The sequence below is a fragment of the Aphidius gifuensis genome, linkage group LG1 (genome assembly GCF_014905175.1).
Source record: "Aphidius gifuensis isolate YNYX2018 linkage group LG1, ASM1490517v1, whole genome shotgun sequence".
NCBI lineage: Eukaryota > Metazoa > Arthropoda > Insecta > Hymenoptera > Braconidae > Aphidius > Aphidius gifuensis.
Genome location: NC_057788.1, coordinates 26,673,635 through 26,687,450, shown reverse-complemented (window position 1 = coordinate 26,687,450; position 13,816 = coordinate 26,673,635). Strand labels below are relative to the sequence as shown.

Below are 13,816 nucleotides of genomic sequence, written 5' to 3'. Positions count from 1 at the left end.
GTTGTGCTACAAGGAAAGAAAATAATTAAAGCAAATCTTATTGATACAAAAATTGCTCCTCAAGCAAAACAACGAAACAACAAAATAAAAAATTTAGCCTTGTTTAAAAAATTTGTACTTAAATAATCAATCATTAGGTACATAGAAAATTAAATTTTTACCTTAAGAGTAAATTAAATAAACGAAATATAATATAAATAAAATTATTCTGAATACTGATTCTACAGTAAAAGTCTGAAGCGTCCATTAAATAAAATATAGAAATAATAATAATATAGATAATTAATATTTGGCTCAATAATTAAAGACACACGTTTGATATAGCTTGGAATATTTTACACATATTCCATTTTTCTTTTTGAAATTTAAATTTATCACGCCATAAAAAACAAATGGAATTGAAAAAATTATAAAATAGATTAAAACATTTTTAAAAATCTCTTTAAAACCAAACAAAATAATATTTAATAATATAATTACTTACCTGCAGTGCGTAATTTATTTTTATTTAGATTTATTAATTATAATTCATCACAATTTATTATAAACAAAAAAAGAAATAATTTATTTTACATGTTACAATAATTTACATTTTATTTATTATCATTATAAATATTTAACTGTATTATTATTTATGTCATTCGGTCAATCATCAATCAAGATAAAAAAAAAAGAAACAACTTATCAAAAGAAACTCGAAAATAAAATGTTAATTTTGCGCCAAAAAAAAATAAGAAAAGAAAAAAAATAACAAATACAAACAAACAAACAAAAAATCCACTGGAGTATTTATTATTTAATTTGTTTAAAAATAAATTGAAATAAGAATAAATAAATAATAGTACATTATTGTATTTAATTTTATGAATTAATGACCATTGAAATTTTCGAAACAATGGTTGAATTAAGTTACGTGTTACGATATAAAAACCAGGATTGAAATTCTTTATAATCCTAAGAATAGCATGGGAAGGTGGAGATCGCATTTCGGCCAGAGTCAGTGCAGTGACGGGGATTGATCAGTAAAGAGCCAAAGTGTAGAAAAAACGGGACGATAGCCAAAGTTTGAAAAGCAATTATAGCTATTGAATTTTCAATTGAAATCTTTCTAGGAGATTTAAGCATCGAACATTTAGTTTTATTTTGGCTCATCGTTCAAACGGTATCCAGTCGTGACACCACATCATCTTCTCCACCCTTGAGTGAGTAGTCCTTTTATTTTTGTTTATTCAATTTTTTTTTTTTCTTGTAGTAAAAAAAAAAAGAAAAAAAAGAAAATGTAAATAACTACAAAAAAAAAAAAAAAAAAGGAAAAGACAGGAAAAAAAAAACATAATACGTCAAGTTTGAATATGTCGTGTTAATTTATGAGTCAGTGTTTATGTTGTGATTGGTATTTTTATTTTATTAATTTGTTTAATTAAATAGCTTTTAATTTTTATTTTGGACAAGACGCTTCGATTTTTTGTTGGGACAAGTAGAGTGTCCTTAAATTTGTTGACAAGGACAATAACAACAAACTACTTGTCATCATGGAGGCAATAAAAAAGAAAATCGCAGCGTTGAAGATGGAGATGGATAGAGCTAATGAAACTGTTGAAACTAATGAAACAAAAGCTAGACAGGAAAATTTACGTGCTGATTTAATTTATGATGAGGTACGTGATTTAACAAAAAAACTTACAACAATTGAACATGATTATGAAGTAGCAAAGGCAAATCTTGAATCACAATCAGCTGCTCTTGATGTTTGTGAAAAATCATTTACAAAGGTATTAAATATAATTTATTATATTTCATTTTATATTTATTTAATTTACTAATAAATTTTTTATAAAAATAACATATAGGCAGAGCAAGATAGAACGATACTTACAAAACGTGTTCAAGATATTGAAATATCATTAACAAAAAAAGAGGAACTTCGTTTATTAGCACAATCAAAATTAGAAAAAGCAACAGAGCTTGCTGATGATGCAAAAAGAATGTGCAAAGTATTGGAAGAAAGAAGTCGACTTAATGAAGAAAGTGTTGAAAAATTAACACTTGAATTAAAAGAAGCAAGACTCATTGCTGAAGATGCAGATACAAAATCCGATGAAATTGCACAAAAATTATCATTTGTTGAGGAGGAACTTGAAGCTGCTGAAGAAAGAGTAAAAAATAGCGAAGCGTTAGTATTTAATTTTTTTTTTCACTCATTTTTAATTTAAAAAAATATTATATGTTTTTTTTTGTACATAGGAAAATTGTTGAACGTGAGGACGAGCTTTTTATTGTCCAAAATATCGTTAAAAGTTTAGAAGTATCGGAGCAAAAGGTAAATAATTTATAAACCATAAAAAAAACGAAAAAAAAAGTAAATAATGTATTTTTTGAATTATAATTTTAGGCAAATAATAGAGTAGAACAATCAAAGCTTCAATTGAAAGAATTAAAAGGACAATTAAAAGCTGCTGAAAGACGTGCAATTCATGCTGAAAAAACAGTTAAATTATTGCAAAAAGAAATTGATACCAAAGAGGGTAATGTCACAATTTAAAATATTGATAATGAAAAAAAAAAAAAAAGAAAAGAGCAAAACAATAATAAACAAATATTAATGAAATATAAATTTATATTTTCAGATGAGCTCAGAGAAGAAAAAGAGAAATTCAGGGCGATTTGCGATGACATGGATATAACATTTGCTGAAATGTCTGGATTTTAAAAAAATAAATGCAAAAAAAATAATCAAAACAAACAATATTGGAACCCACCAAAGAACACATAAAAGTGCTGATAAATTTTTATTTTCTATAAGCTTCAATTGGCTATATAAAAAGAAAAATATAACAAAAAAAAAAATACAAAGCTTTGTGCTTTATTTTAGTTGCGGCCTATTGGCTTTAATCGAGTGCACGCAATCTAACGTGGAATACTTTTAATTCGGCCTTTTAACACTTTTAAAAATAACCGACATGCGTAACCCTTTCGAATTGACTGAGTGAGGATTGCGTACTATAATGCTTATTAAAAAAAAAGAAACACTTTATTTATTTTAATTGATTTTTTTTTTTTCTTTTATTGCATGCCAACTATGCAATTTAAAAAGTAATCATAAAAAACAATTATAAAAAACAAACAAACAAACGAGGTTTGAGAAAATTTATCTTTGTCTATGATATATTTTATTTTATTTTCAGAAAAAAAAAAAAAAAATGCTGATCGAATTCATTATTTATTGGTAGATTTTTCTCTGCTATCATTTCATTTTTTTTTTCTTTTCATTTATCATTATCATTATAATGTATAATATGAAGTCATTTGTTTTCAATAAATGGTCACCAAATAAATATTATTGTTACTTTAATTGCAAAAAAAAAAAAATCCTCATACTATTTTTTTTATTTTTATACAGCAGAGTATATTAGTTTGCTGTTCTCGATTTAAAATTCTCAATTCGATTTGAGAAAGAATTTCTTTGAGCCTAACTCAAGACAGTTTTAAAATGTTTTAAGCTATTTTTTTTTTAACTTTTTTTTTTTTTTTCAACTTGGCACGGTATAAAACGAATGTCGATGTACGATCGTGGTTACAGTCACTCGTGAACACTGGATTTCGAAGGTTCTTCAAGTTATACTGAGAAGTGTTTTAAATAAATTTTAATTAACTTGTGATTTTAATAGTGAATAGACAATTAAATAATGAATGCAATAAAAAAAAGATTGCAAACATTAAAAATTGAAAAAGATATTGCAATTGATCGTGCTGATGTTTGTGATCAACAAGCAAGAGAAGCAAATAAACGTGAAGAATTATTGAGAGATGAAGTCCTGGAATTGGGAAAAAAATTATCACAAATGCAACATGATTTAAAAATAAGTCGTGATAATTTGAAAAAATCAAATATGAGTCTTGAGGGAAAAGAACATGCTTTATTAATTGCAAGTATTTTTTTTTTTTTAATTTATTATTAAAACAATAAATAATTCGAATACTATTTTATTTTGTTTCACTTATTTGTATATTTTTTTTTTTCGTTTGAATAATTAGACTCAATCAGAATTGGCAATTCTAAATAGAAAAATGCAGACGTGTATGGCAAATTTAGAAAAAACTGAGGAACGTCGTGTAGTTGCACAGACAAAACTTGCACAAGCATCAGAAACAGCTGATGATGCTAAAAGAATTTGTAAAGTTTTAGATAATAGAAGAAAAGCTGATGAAGATAAATTAGATCAGTTAACAAAACAATTAAAAGAAGCTCGTGTTATTGCCGAAGATGCAGATACAAAATCCGATGAAATATCAAGAAAATTAGCATTTGTTGAGGATGAACTTGAAGCTGCTGAAGATCGTGTTAAAGCTAGCGAGTCGTAAATTAAATATTTCTGAAATTAAATATCATTTATAATATTAATAATTATATTATTAATTTTAAATATTTTATTTTTAGTAAAATTGCTGAAAGAGAAGATGAATTATTTATTGTTGGTAATTTTTGTCGGTCTCTTGAAGTTTCTGAGGAAAAAGCAAATCAACGAGTTGAAGAATTCAAATTACAGCTTAAAGAATTAAAGGTAAAATTTAAAGATGCTGAAAGACGTTGTGGTGTTGCTGATTTTCAAATGAAAACACTTCAAAAAGAACTGGATCGACGTGAAGGTAAACTATATTATAATAAAAAATAATAATTAAATTATAAAACAATGATTAATAATTTGGACATTTTTTTTTTTAGATAAACTATTTAGAGAAAAAGAAAAATGCAAATATATTTGTGACGATTTGGATTCAACTTTTGCTGAACTTACTGGTTACTAATTAAGATGATATTGTTTTTTTTTTTTTTAAATAACATTAATTATTTTATTCTTTTTTTTTTTACATTATATCAATTTATTTCATTTTGACTTTGTTGATACAATGGATTTAAATGACTGTCCTCAGATTAACTTGAGGCCGTTGCATTTATTATTTTTCTTATTACATAGACCATTGAAAAACACGTTTGAACATCATTTAACATGCCTCGGTTTATTTTTATTATATATATATTTTTTTTTTCCTTACATTAATATTTTTTTTTCTGGTTTAATGTACATCATAATAAATTATCGTTCATTTGATTAGTGACCCTTCTCGTCCATTATAAAAAATAATCAATAAATTCAATAATAAATTTTCACGAAAATTAAAAAAAAAAAACAAAAATCTTTTTACACTTGTTTTACACATGTGCGTATTGAATTGATAATTAATTTTTTTTCCACAAGTAAATACAACAAAAAAAAATATATTATTTATATATAAATATAAAAGTTTTTAATGTACAAAAAATTTAAATTCTTTTTATTTTTAAATGGACATTTTCGAAGGGACTTTCATTCAAAATATAATAATGAATAAAGTGTTTTTTTTTTGTCAATGATTATTCATTTATTATTATTAGTAAAAATTATAAATTAAAAACGTTTGATTGACGTTGCTTCTACCTATCATATATACATCATATCGTGGCCAAATGCAGGCGCAGTTCTCACTTACGTCTACAATTATATAACACGCATTTAATCATATTTTAATTTTTTTAAAAGTCTTAATGTAATAACGTACTTAAATTAATTAACGTTTATTCGTACGTTTATTATTTCTTTTATTTTTTTTCTTTATATATATAAACTTTACAATGCAACAGAGCCCAGCGTATACGCATCAAGCAATACGACTGAAAAATGCCTATCGAATTTTAATTTTTTTTTCATTAAAATTTTAATAAAATCTAGTTAAATCAATATTCATTTAATTTTTTTAATTTTTCAAGACGCTGAAGCACTCGTAATTTTTTTTTTTTTTTTTTTGGAATATAAGTCTTTTGGTCTCGGATGGGTCGTCCGCTGTAGTTTTATCTTCAGCGGTCTGAGCAAATTGTCGTTTTGGCACGCATCAATTTATTGTATTATTATTATTATTATTTTAAATTATATTCCACGCATTTGACTAGATGCATTCAATTGATCACAGCCATGCGTACACATTTATTCATGCAGTCTCGTCGTAATGAGCAAATTAAAAAAAATATATTAATTAGATATTTAGTTGGTTTTTTATTTTCTTTTCGAAATCCCTTGGAGATGGTTTTTTTTAACAAGCTGGCAGTGAAGTATGCAAAGTGTGTAAAATATTAAAGTTCAGTAAAAAGGAAGACACTGGTTTTTGCAGTCGTTATTATTAATATAATTTTTTATTCAAGACTTTCATTTTGTGATGAAAAAATAAACTAGAAAAAAATGTATCTCCAAGGGATTTTTAAAATAATGATAAATAAAAAAATGAGAAAAATAAATAAATAAATAAATCACCCACGACGAGCGTTTTTGGATTAAATTTTGTTTTTTTTTTTTTTTTGTTAATCTAGCAATGATCCAGCTAGATAAATTTAAACTGCAATTGAGTAGTCTGATGATGGATTATTTTGAGCACCTGGTCTTGTCCACAATGTACTTTTAAGTCCTAATTTTGGCTTCTTCAGTGATCCAATATCGCACTCGGCTTCACTAAGTTCAGGTCGTTCATTTCTATCATTTCCTGACACGCTTCCTTGAGTACTAACAAATGCTGTTTCTGCAATTGACATTGGTGGCAGCAACATCCTCAGAGAACTCCTGCTGGGAACGTGCCATCTTCATAGATAACCGAATTTTGGTTTTTTTTTCGTTTAGAATTTGCCACTTTTTTTCTGTTTCAATTTTTTTTTGGAGTTTTTTTTTTTGTTGTTTGTTTTATTAAAAATTAAGGGAATTTTTTTGTTTTTTTTTTTTTTTTTTAATTTTTCGCTGGCAATTATTTATAAAAAATTAATCTTACCTGGAACGTCCTCGTCTTGGTAGTGATTTTTGTTCGCACATTGGTGAAATGTCGGAAGATGTGCTCGACGTTCCGTGATAAATAAAGTCTGAGACTGCTCGAACTTGATAAATAATAAAATTTGAAATAAATTAATTCAATACTTTAATTAAAAAATAATAATAAAAAAAAAACACATACTGTGCTTGAGTTTCCCCGCATCCAATTGATTCGCTGATTCTGTTCTCGAACGAGTATGCTGATCTGGATCAGACTCACTCTCGTCGCTGTCGTCTCCGGGAGTATGTTGCTTCCTCTGCTGACGCCTCCTCGATGATACACTCTTCATACTCTAATAATTAAAAAAATTATCAGCATACTCTTTAAATAGTTAAATATTAAAAGTTCTAAGCAAAAAAAAGTACCGATGCCATCGGTGGGGGACTCGCACATCCCTCTGTCATCGCATGCTCGTGATACATGAAACTGTGAAGCAGAGTATTGTTCGGATGAAGACCCGCAGCCGAGGCCTCTGCCATTCCTAGACTGCCCAATCCTCCCAGCCCTGCCAGGCCTCCCCCTCCCCCCTCCGAAAGCTGGAACGTAGCGTACGGGCTGATATCTTCGCTGTTCTCTAGAATCAGAATAGGAAACCTGTAACCCACCTAAAAAAACCACCCATTTTTGTCATTTTTATTTTATGAGACAAATTCTCCAGCGTCATTTTCTGAATATGACATTTGTTGGCAAATACCACTGATTGATTACTAGTTTTTTAAATTTAAGCTTATAAATTATATTAAATTTTCAAGTATTAAACGATTGTGTTATATATTCACCTGGAATCTTGTCCGTATCTCCGGCAGCTTGTGAGAATGCGACTTTGTGAATAGTCGCGTAATACCGTTCCCTCTGTGTCTCCGCGTTCTGTTGATTCTCCTGTGTTTCTTTCATTGGTCGCGCGTTCCGGTCCCCCAAATGTTGATTTTTCCATCGCATTATAACAACAGAAAAAACCGCAAACAATGCAAATGCTGCGACAATAATTGGTAACATTATTTTCATATCAGCATAGAATGGTAATACTGATATGATGCCACGTTCAGATAATTCTGGAGGTGGTGCTTCTAAAAAAAAAAATTAAATTATTATTATTTAAATAATAATACAATTATTTTTATTCAAAATTAATTATACATATAATATATTCTTACCACCATCTTTTGTTAGAGTGACAAAACTAAATTCAGCTTGATTATTTCCAGCAATATTGTATGCTTCAATTTTCAATTGGTAAACAGTACTTGGTGATAAATTTGTGACTAAGAATCTTCGTTGCATTTTAACATTATTAGAAACAAGAGTCCAGTGATATTCATTTATCGGACGATATTCAATGACAAAATATACAATTGGACATCCATTGTCTGGCCACATGTGTAAGCGAAGAGCTAGAGTTGTTGAGTTTGGTGATAGGAATGTAGAAGCTGCAGGAATTCCTGGTGGTTGACCCTGGGTTCTAACTGAAAGTACTGGGGATGGTGGGCTACTACCAATTTTATTGTGCGAGGTCAGGTACAGCTGATACATGTTGCCACATAGTAGATTCTGTCAATCAATATATTACACAATTAAAAATTTAATATTTAACAAATCATTTTATTCATGTATTATTATTGAGTAAAAATATTTACTTTTAATTCGTGATTTGTTGCTCGTCGGGGCAGTTGAAGTTCATCCAAGTTTCCATGAGTAGTTTTATAATGCAAACTGTATCCAGTAAGTGGTGTACCTCCATTATATCCTGATTTCCAGTGAAGCAAAACACTGCTAGATGTTGAGCTCGTAACATAAAGTACAGGAGCATTTGGTGGAACTAGAAAATGGTAGATCAAAGTAAACAAATAAATAACAGCACAATAATAAAAAATTACAAAACACATAGTCAAAGTGGTATTACCTTGTACAGTTAAAGTGTAATGTAATCTATCACTTCCTAAGGCATTTTCAACTTGACATGTATAATTTCCACCATCTTGTAGCTGTAGATTTGATAAAATAAGTTCTCCAGTTGGTAAAATTTGTATATTTCTAGCGGAATCACTGTGAATTTGATCAGAAAGACCTTTGAACCATTCTCGAGTTGGTTCACCAACAGCATGACATGCCATTGTTATTGTTCCACGCCATGGCATTACAGTATGACCACCAAATGATGTTATTTTAGCTGCAACATGATTTTTTGGCATTGCAGCAGCAACTGTTGAACTTTGTCCTTCACCACTACGAGTACTTGCTGTTACCCAAAACTGATATTCAACGTGTTGTTGAAGACCAGTTACTTCAAAAAATAAATTTGTCGCTGGTAAAACTCGTTTTCCATGATTTAATTCTTCTCGACCATCCATTATTCTAATATATTACAAAAAAAAAAAAATTAATTTAAATATTTATTCTAGAAATAATATTGGAAGCAAAAAAAAAAATTTAATAAATTTAATTAGTCACCTTGAGTAAAGATTGTATTTTGTAATATCGCCATTGGGCTCTAGTGGTGGTAGCCATGATATAAAAAGTGCTTGAGGCGAACTCACGACAACTTTAATATCCGCTGGACTTCCAGGCACTAAATTAATATTGTTGTTTTTAATTAAAACTTAAATATATACCTTTCAAGTTTAACAAATCAAAAACTTGATAATATTATATTATAACTATTATTATTATTTTTCAAATTTAAAATTTAATTTACCGTCTTCTTTTGTACGACAGTACATTGTTCTTGTTGGTACACCATCACCAACACGTGTATATGCAAGTATTTGAATACTATAATTTGTATATTTTCTCAGTCCAGCAAGTGTCATTGTCATACTTCCAGTTTTACGAGTCTATAAATAATATAAATAAATAAAAAGAATGAAAAAAATTCCAAAAATATCAAATAATAATTTCCCTCATAAACATTAATGAAAAAAAAAAAAAGAATAAAACTCACTTCCATTTCATCACTACCACTCCAAGAATCTGGTAAGACAGGTTCGTAATTTAATTTGTATCCCTGTATATTGCCATTGGTGTAAGCAGCCGGAGGCGTTTTCCAAGATATTTGTAGTGATTGCGATGTTAGTGGTGCACAACGAACATCTTCCGGTGGTCTACTAGGTACTAATGTAAATAAATAAAAAAATAAATATTTAATTTTACCTGACAAAATAAATAAAAACATTTAAAAAATGATAAGCTTACCATCTTCAAGTGTTTGTGTAGGAAGAGGCTCAGACAATGGTCCAGATCCAACTTGATTGTAAGCTTGAACAACAATAGTATATCTTGTATAAGGTCTGAGCCCCATGAGATGTAGATCACCGCCTCCTTCTTCACCATCTCCCGGGACTGAAGTAAAATTGTACGATGGATTTCCACCACTATGAATAAAAAATAAATGAAAAAAAAAAAAAAAATCAATAAAGTAGGTAATCTCTTTGTGTTATTGATTACGTTGGGAATAAAATGATAAGTCAATGCCCCAGACGATTACTTAAATAATTGAGCTGAATATGATATTTTAAATTTAAACTACGAGTTAATAATGTTCAATCATTTGATTAAATAATTAAAATAATATAGCAAATATTTAATGAGATAAAAAAAAAAAAGTAATGGAATTAATTAAATTACCTAGATTCTCTAAATCCAACGTTGAAGCCTTGAACATCACCATGACGAAGTTCAGGTAGTGGTGGTGACCAAGTTATAATAATTTCATTTGGTGATATTGGCTTTGCTGAAATATTAATTGGTGGCCCAGCAGGTCTTTGTGGTTCTGTTTTAACAATTAATTCAGCTGATGGTGATGATCGTCCAGCAGCACCTTCAGCAATAATTCTTATTGTATATTTTGTTGCTGGTTTTAAATCATCAATAAGTGCAGCATATGGTAATGGTGGTCCAGTTAATTCTTGTTGTTGCCACATACCACTTTCACCCTCTTTCCATTGTAATATATATTTTGATACTTCACTTGTATCTTGTCCTCTGTGTTGCCATTTAACATTAATACTACGGGCTGCAATCATTGCTGTCTCTAGGGTATGGGGTGGTTGTGGTGGTTCTGTAACACACAAATTAATCCAATAGAATAATAATATAAATAATTAAAACAAGGGTCAAAAGTTTTATTGGTATTTAGTGTTAAATATTTTATATGTGCGTGTAATTAAATACCTTGAACTAAAAGTTGAACCAACTGTTGATCTCTACCATAGAGATTACTTGCTTGACAAAAGTAGCCAGCACTGTCAGATGCTTCCGCTGAGGATATCTGCAACTGTGCTTCTACACCGTCTGGTATAATTTCTGTTTGTACAGTAACTCTGTTGACAATTTATTAACAAAATTATTATATTTAAAAGACAAAAACAATATTGTTAAATTATTTTTTTATTTTCTTTTTACCTGTAATTTGTTGAAGGATTCAACTCAATTTTTCCACCTTTTAACCAAGTTACAGTTATTGGCTGGTCACCATGAACCTCACAGTGAAGTGTTGCAGTATCATCTTTTTTTACTGTGACAAGTCTTGATGGTGCAGCAAAGTAAGGTGAAGCTGAAAAATTTAAAAGATATTGAAAATTTTATATTTATTTGTGTTTTTTTTTTATATCAAGGAATTTGTTTTTATTTTTATTTATTTTTTTAATTTAAAAGTATTGACGACAGTTGTAATTTTACTTACAATTAACACGAAGTTGAACGACCTTACCAATGCCAGTACCAATACCATTACTGGCTTGACAGAGATAGTAACCTTCCCTGTCTTCCTTGACATGTTGAAGTACTAAAGTACCATTGTTCAGTAATTTTGTATACGAACTTTCTCGCATTTCTTCGTATTCACCCGATTTACTGCCTGATCAACAACAATACGAATTTATTTTTGTTAATTAAATTTAATTTGTCGATTGAATGACATGTTGCAAGGTTTCGTTAAAAATAAATCCTATATGTGTATAAATTGTTGTACCTGTTCCCTTTTTCCAAACAATGACTGGTGGTGGAACACCCTGTGCTTGACAATGAAATGATACATGTCGATTTCTTTCGACACTTGTGTCCATTGGTTCAACTAGCCAATGAGGTGGTACTGAAAAATTTATAAACAATATATATTTTTTTATCCAAGTGTTCATCAACTACATAAATATTTAAGTATAAATATATAAATAGATAATAGTATATATAATTAAAAAAGTCGAATAATAAAACTGACTTTATATATCGTTAAATGAAAATTTTAATAATTTTCACGCGAACGAATAACCGACGTTGTATCAAGAAGCGATTTAATAATAATAATAATAATAATATCAATAATAAAATTAAATAAAAATTAAATAAAGAAGAAAAAAATAGACACCACGATTAAAATAGTTATTATAGTTATTATAAATTTAAATAAATATAAGATATAAAAAAAAATAATAAATAAATAAAAATTATGAATATATATGATGATAAAATATTAAAAGTAAAAGTTTATAAACTTTGATACAAGTTGTAAAAGTTTTATAATAATAATATTATTATTAAATTTAAAATATAACAAGTAAACTAACCGGATATAACTAATTAATATTTGAGGTGATAATGAATATGAACAGGATAGTTTGTGAGTGGTTATAGTTTGTTGAATGATGAGTTTAGGTGAGATCATTGTTATTGGATTAGAATGGCAGATTGGGGTTGCAATCGAGTCTCACATGGGACGTCTCACAAAGAAATCCTTTTATTTCCCCCGGGGGAATGAGACTAGGTTCATCCTTCTGCCTCAGGGACTAAAAATATAGGAAGCATATATACAAGCTCAAAAGAAGAAGAGAAAAAAGTAAAAAAAAAATAAAAGTTCGATGAACCCATCTCAAATTTTGTATCTTTGCTACCAACATCCCATTTTGTTTAGTCTCGAAAGCCCAATTTTTAAAGAGGAATTTTATTTTTATTTTTAGTTTATTTAATATATTTTTTTTACTTATTTGTTTTCAAAAAAACAATAAGGTGTTTTAGGTTCTACTATTACGATTGTGATATATATATAATAAAATAAACAAAACGCTGCACAAGCGAAAAATACTGTGAGGTGGAATATCCAATTTATTATATATACGAAACGGCGCAAATGCGTCACGTTCGAATAATAATACAATAAATAAAATACATAATAATATAATATTTACTTCGTTTTATTTACTTTGCGTGAATGTACCGAATAAATATATATATAATACTCGCGTGAAGGCAATTCAACATAAGAATAATATACCAAATAACAAAAATAAATAATATTATTTAAATACGTGATTTATAAATAATAATAACAATAATAAAATGGCAGGTGATGCCCACGGGCATAATATTAAAAATAATAAATTATAAAAGCCAATATGGGACTTTTTTATTACAGCCGAAATAATATTTATAATAATAAAATAATATTATATTTACTCGCTTCTAAACGTCTAGTCAGATATTATACAAACTTATAATTATTAATAAAAAATTAAATATAAACTACTAGCCTATGATTTACTTAAAATAAATTTTTAAAAACGTGAACAAGACTTGGGGTATTTATTTATTTATTCATCTTTAAGTAAATAAAATTTAAAATGTCCAGTTAATATTTATAAAAATTGATTTTTATTTAAACCCCATTTGGTATTTGTTCACGTTTTTTTTTTTATATTAAAAAAAGAGTTGTGTTTTATTAATAATAGATTATCGTGAAAAAATTGTGAAATATAAATATTAAAAAAATATTAAAGAAGATAATAAAAAATAGTATACACATAGAAATTGTTATTTAAAAATAATCATGCAAAAATATTGTGATAATAAAAATTGTGTATATATAGTAGGTTTTAAACCTAAAAATATTAACAATAAATTTTTAACACATTTACAATATCTAGAGGCACAACTAGTACAT

The 13,816-nt window shown here is 27.9% G+C and overlaps 3 protein-coding genes across 13 annotated transcripts in view; 2 read left to right on the top strand and 1 right to left on the bottom strand.

Moving 5' to 3' along the window:
- Nucleotides 1-984: 984 nt before the first annotated feature.
- Nucleotides 985-2,721, top strand: LOC122858240 (tropomyosin-2-like). 2 transcript variants are annotated; one of them, XM_044161019.1, is made up of 6 exons: nucleotides 985-1,202; nucleotides 1,453-1,772; nucleotides 1,851-2,173; nucleotides 2,245-2,320; nucleotides 2,393-2,525; nucleotides 2,628-2,721. In XM_044161019.1, exons 2-6 carry the CDS (start codon nucleotides 1,533-1,535, stop codon nucleotides 2,708-2,710), a joined length of 855 nt encoding a protein of 284 aa, XP_044016954.1. In that variant the 5' UTR covers nucleotides 985-1,202; nucleotides 1,453-1,532; the 3' UTR covers nucleotides 2,711-2,721. The 2 variants fall into 2 exon arrangements, with proteins under 2 accessions (XP_044016954.1, XP_044016946.1); XM_044161011.1 differs by having other exon boundaries at nucleotides 1,429-1,772.
- Nucleotides 2,722-3,564: 843 nt separating this feature from the next.
- On the top strand, nucleotides 3,565-5,152 carry LOC122858254 (tropomyosin-2-like). The gene is made up of 4 exons (XM_044161032.1): nucleotides 3,565-3,926; nucleotides 4,036-4,358; nucleotides 4,439-4,647; nucleotides 4,724-5,152. The coding sequence occupies exons 1-4, from the start codon at nucleotides 3,687-3,689 to the stop codon at nucleotides 4,804-4,806; spliced, it is 855 nt and encodes a 284-aa protein (XP_044016967.1). The 5' UTR covers nucleotides 3,565-3,686; the 3' UTR covers nucleotides 4,807-5,152.
- A 243-nt stretch (nucleotides 5,153-5,395) lies between these two features.
- LOC122858192 (Down syndrome cell adhesion molecule-like protein Dscam2) overlaps nucleotides 5,396-13,816 on the bottom strand; it is a 53,791-nt gene continuing 45,370 nt past the window's right edge. For 4 of the 10 annotated variants that reach the window (XM_044160937.1, XM_044160978.1, XM_044160929.1 and 1 more), the window contains 17 exons: nucleotides 11,855-11,974; nucleotides 11,567-11,740; nucleotides 11,287-11,437; nucleotides 11,056-11,204; nucleotides 10,510-10,942; nucleotides 10,078-10,256; nucleotides 9,827-9,996; nucleotides 9,581-9,719; nucleotides 9,337-9,454; nucleotides 8,789-9,240; nucleotides 8,523-8,704; nucleotides 8,043-8,436; nucleotides 7,668-7,955; nucleotides 7,254-7,462; nucleotides 7,030-7,180; nucleotides 6,850-6,952; nucleotides 5,396-6,665 (listed from right to left, as the gene is read on the bottom strand). In XM_044160937.1, the coding sequence (XP_044016872.1) occupies nucleotides 6,422-6,665; nucleotides 6,850-6,952; nucleotides 7,030-7,180; nucleotides 7,254-7,462; nucleotides 7,668-7,955; nucleotides 8,043-8,436; nucleotides 8,523-8,704; nucleotides 8,789-9,240; nucleotides 9,337-9,454; nucleotides 9,581-9,719; nucleotides 9,827-9,996; nucleotides 10,078-10,256; nucleotides 10,510-10,942; nucleotides 11,056-11,204; nucleotides 11,287-11,437; nucleotides 11,567-11,740; nucleotides 11,855-11,974 (3,656 nt within the window). In that variant the 3' untranslated portion in view covers nucleotides 5,396-6,421. Of the gene's footprint in view, nucleotides 6,722-6,849; nucleotides 6,953-7,029; nucleotides 7,181-7,253; nucleotides 7,494-7,667; nucleotides 7,956-8,042; nucleotides 8,437-8,522; nucleotides 8,705-8,788; nucleotides 9,241-9,336; nucleotides 9,455-9,580; nucleotides 9,720-9,826; nucleotides 9,997-10,077; nucleotides 10,257-10,509; nucleotides 10,943-11,055; nucleotides 11,205-11,286; nucleotides 11,438-11,566; nucleotides 11,741-11,854; nucleotides 11,975-13,816 lie in introns of those variants that run through there. The other 6 variants (XM_044160945.1, XM_044160999.1, XM_044160990.1 and 3 more) reach the window with 4 other exon arrangements.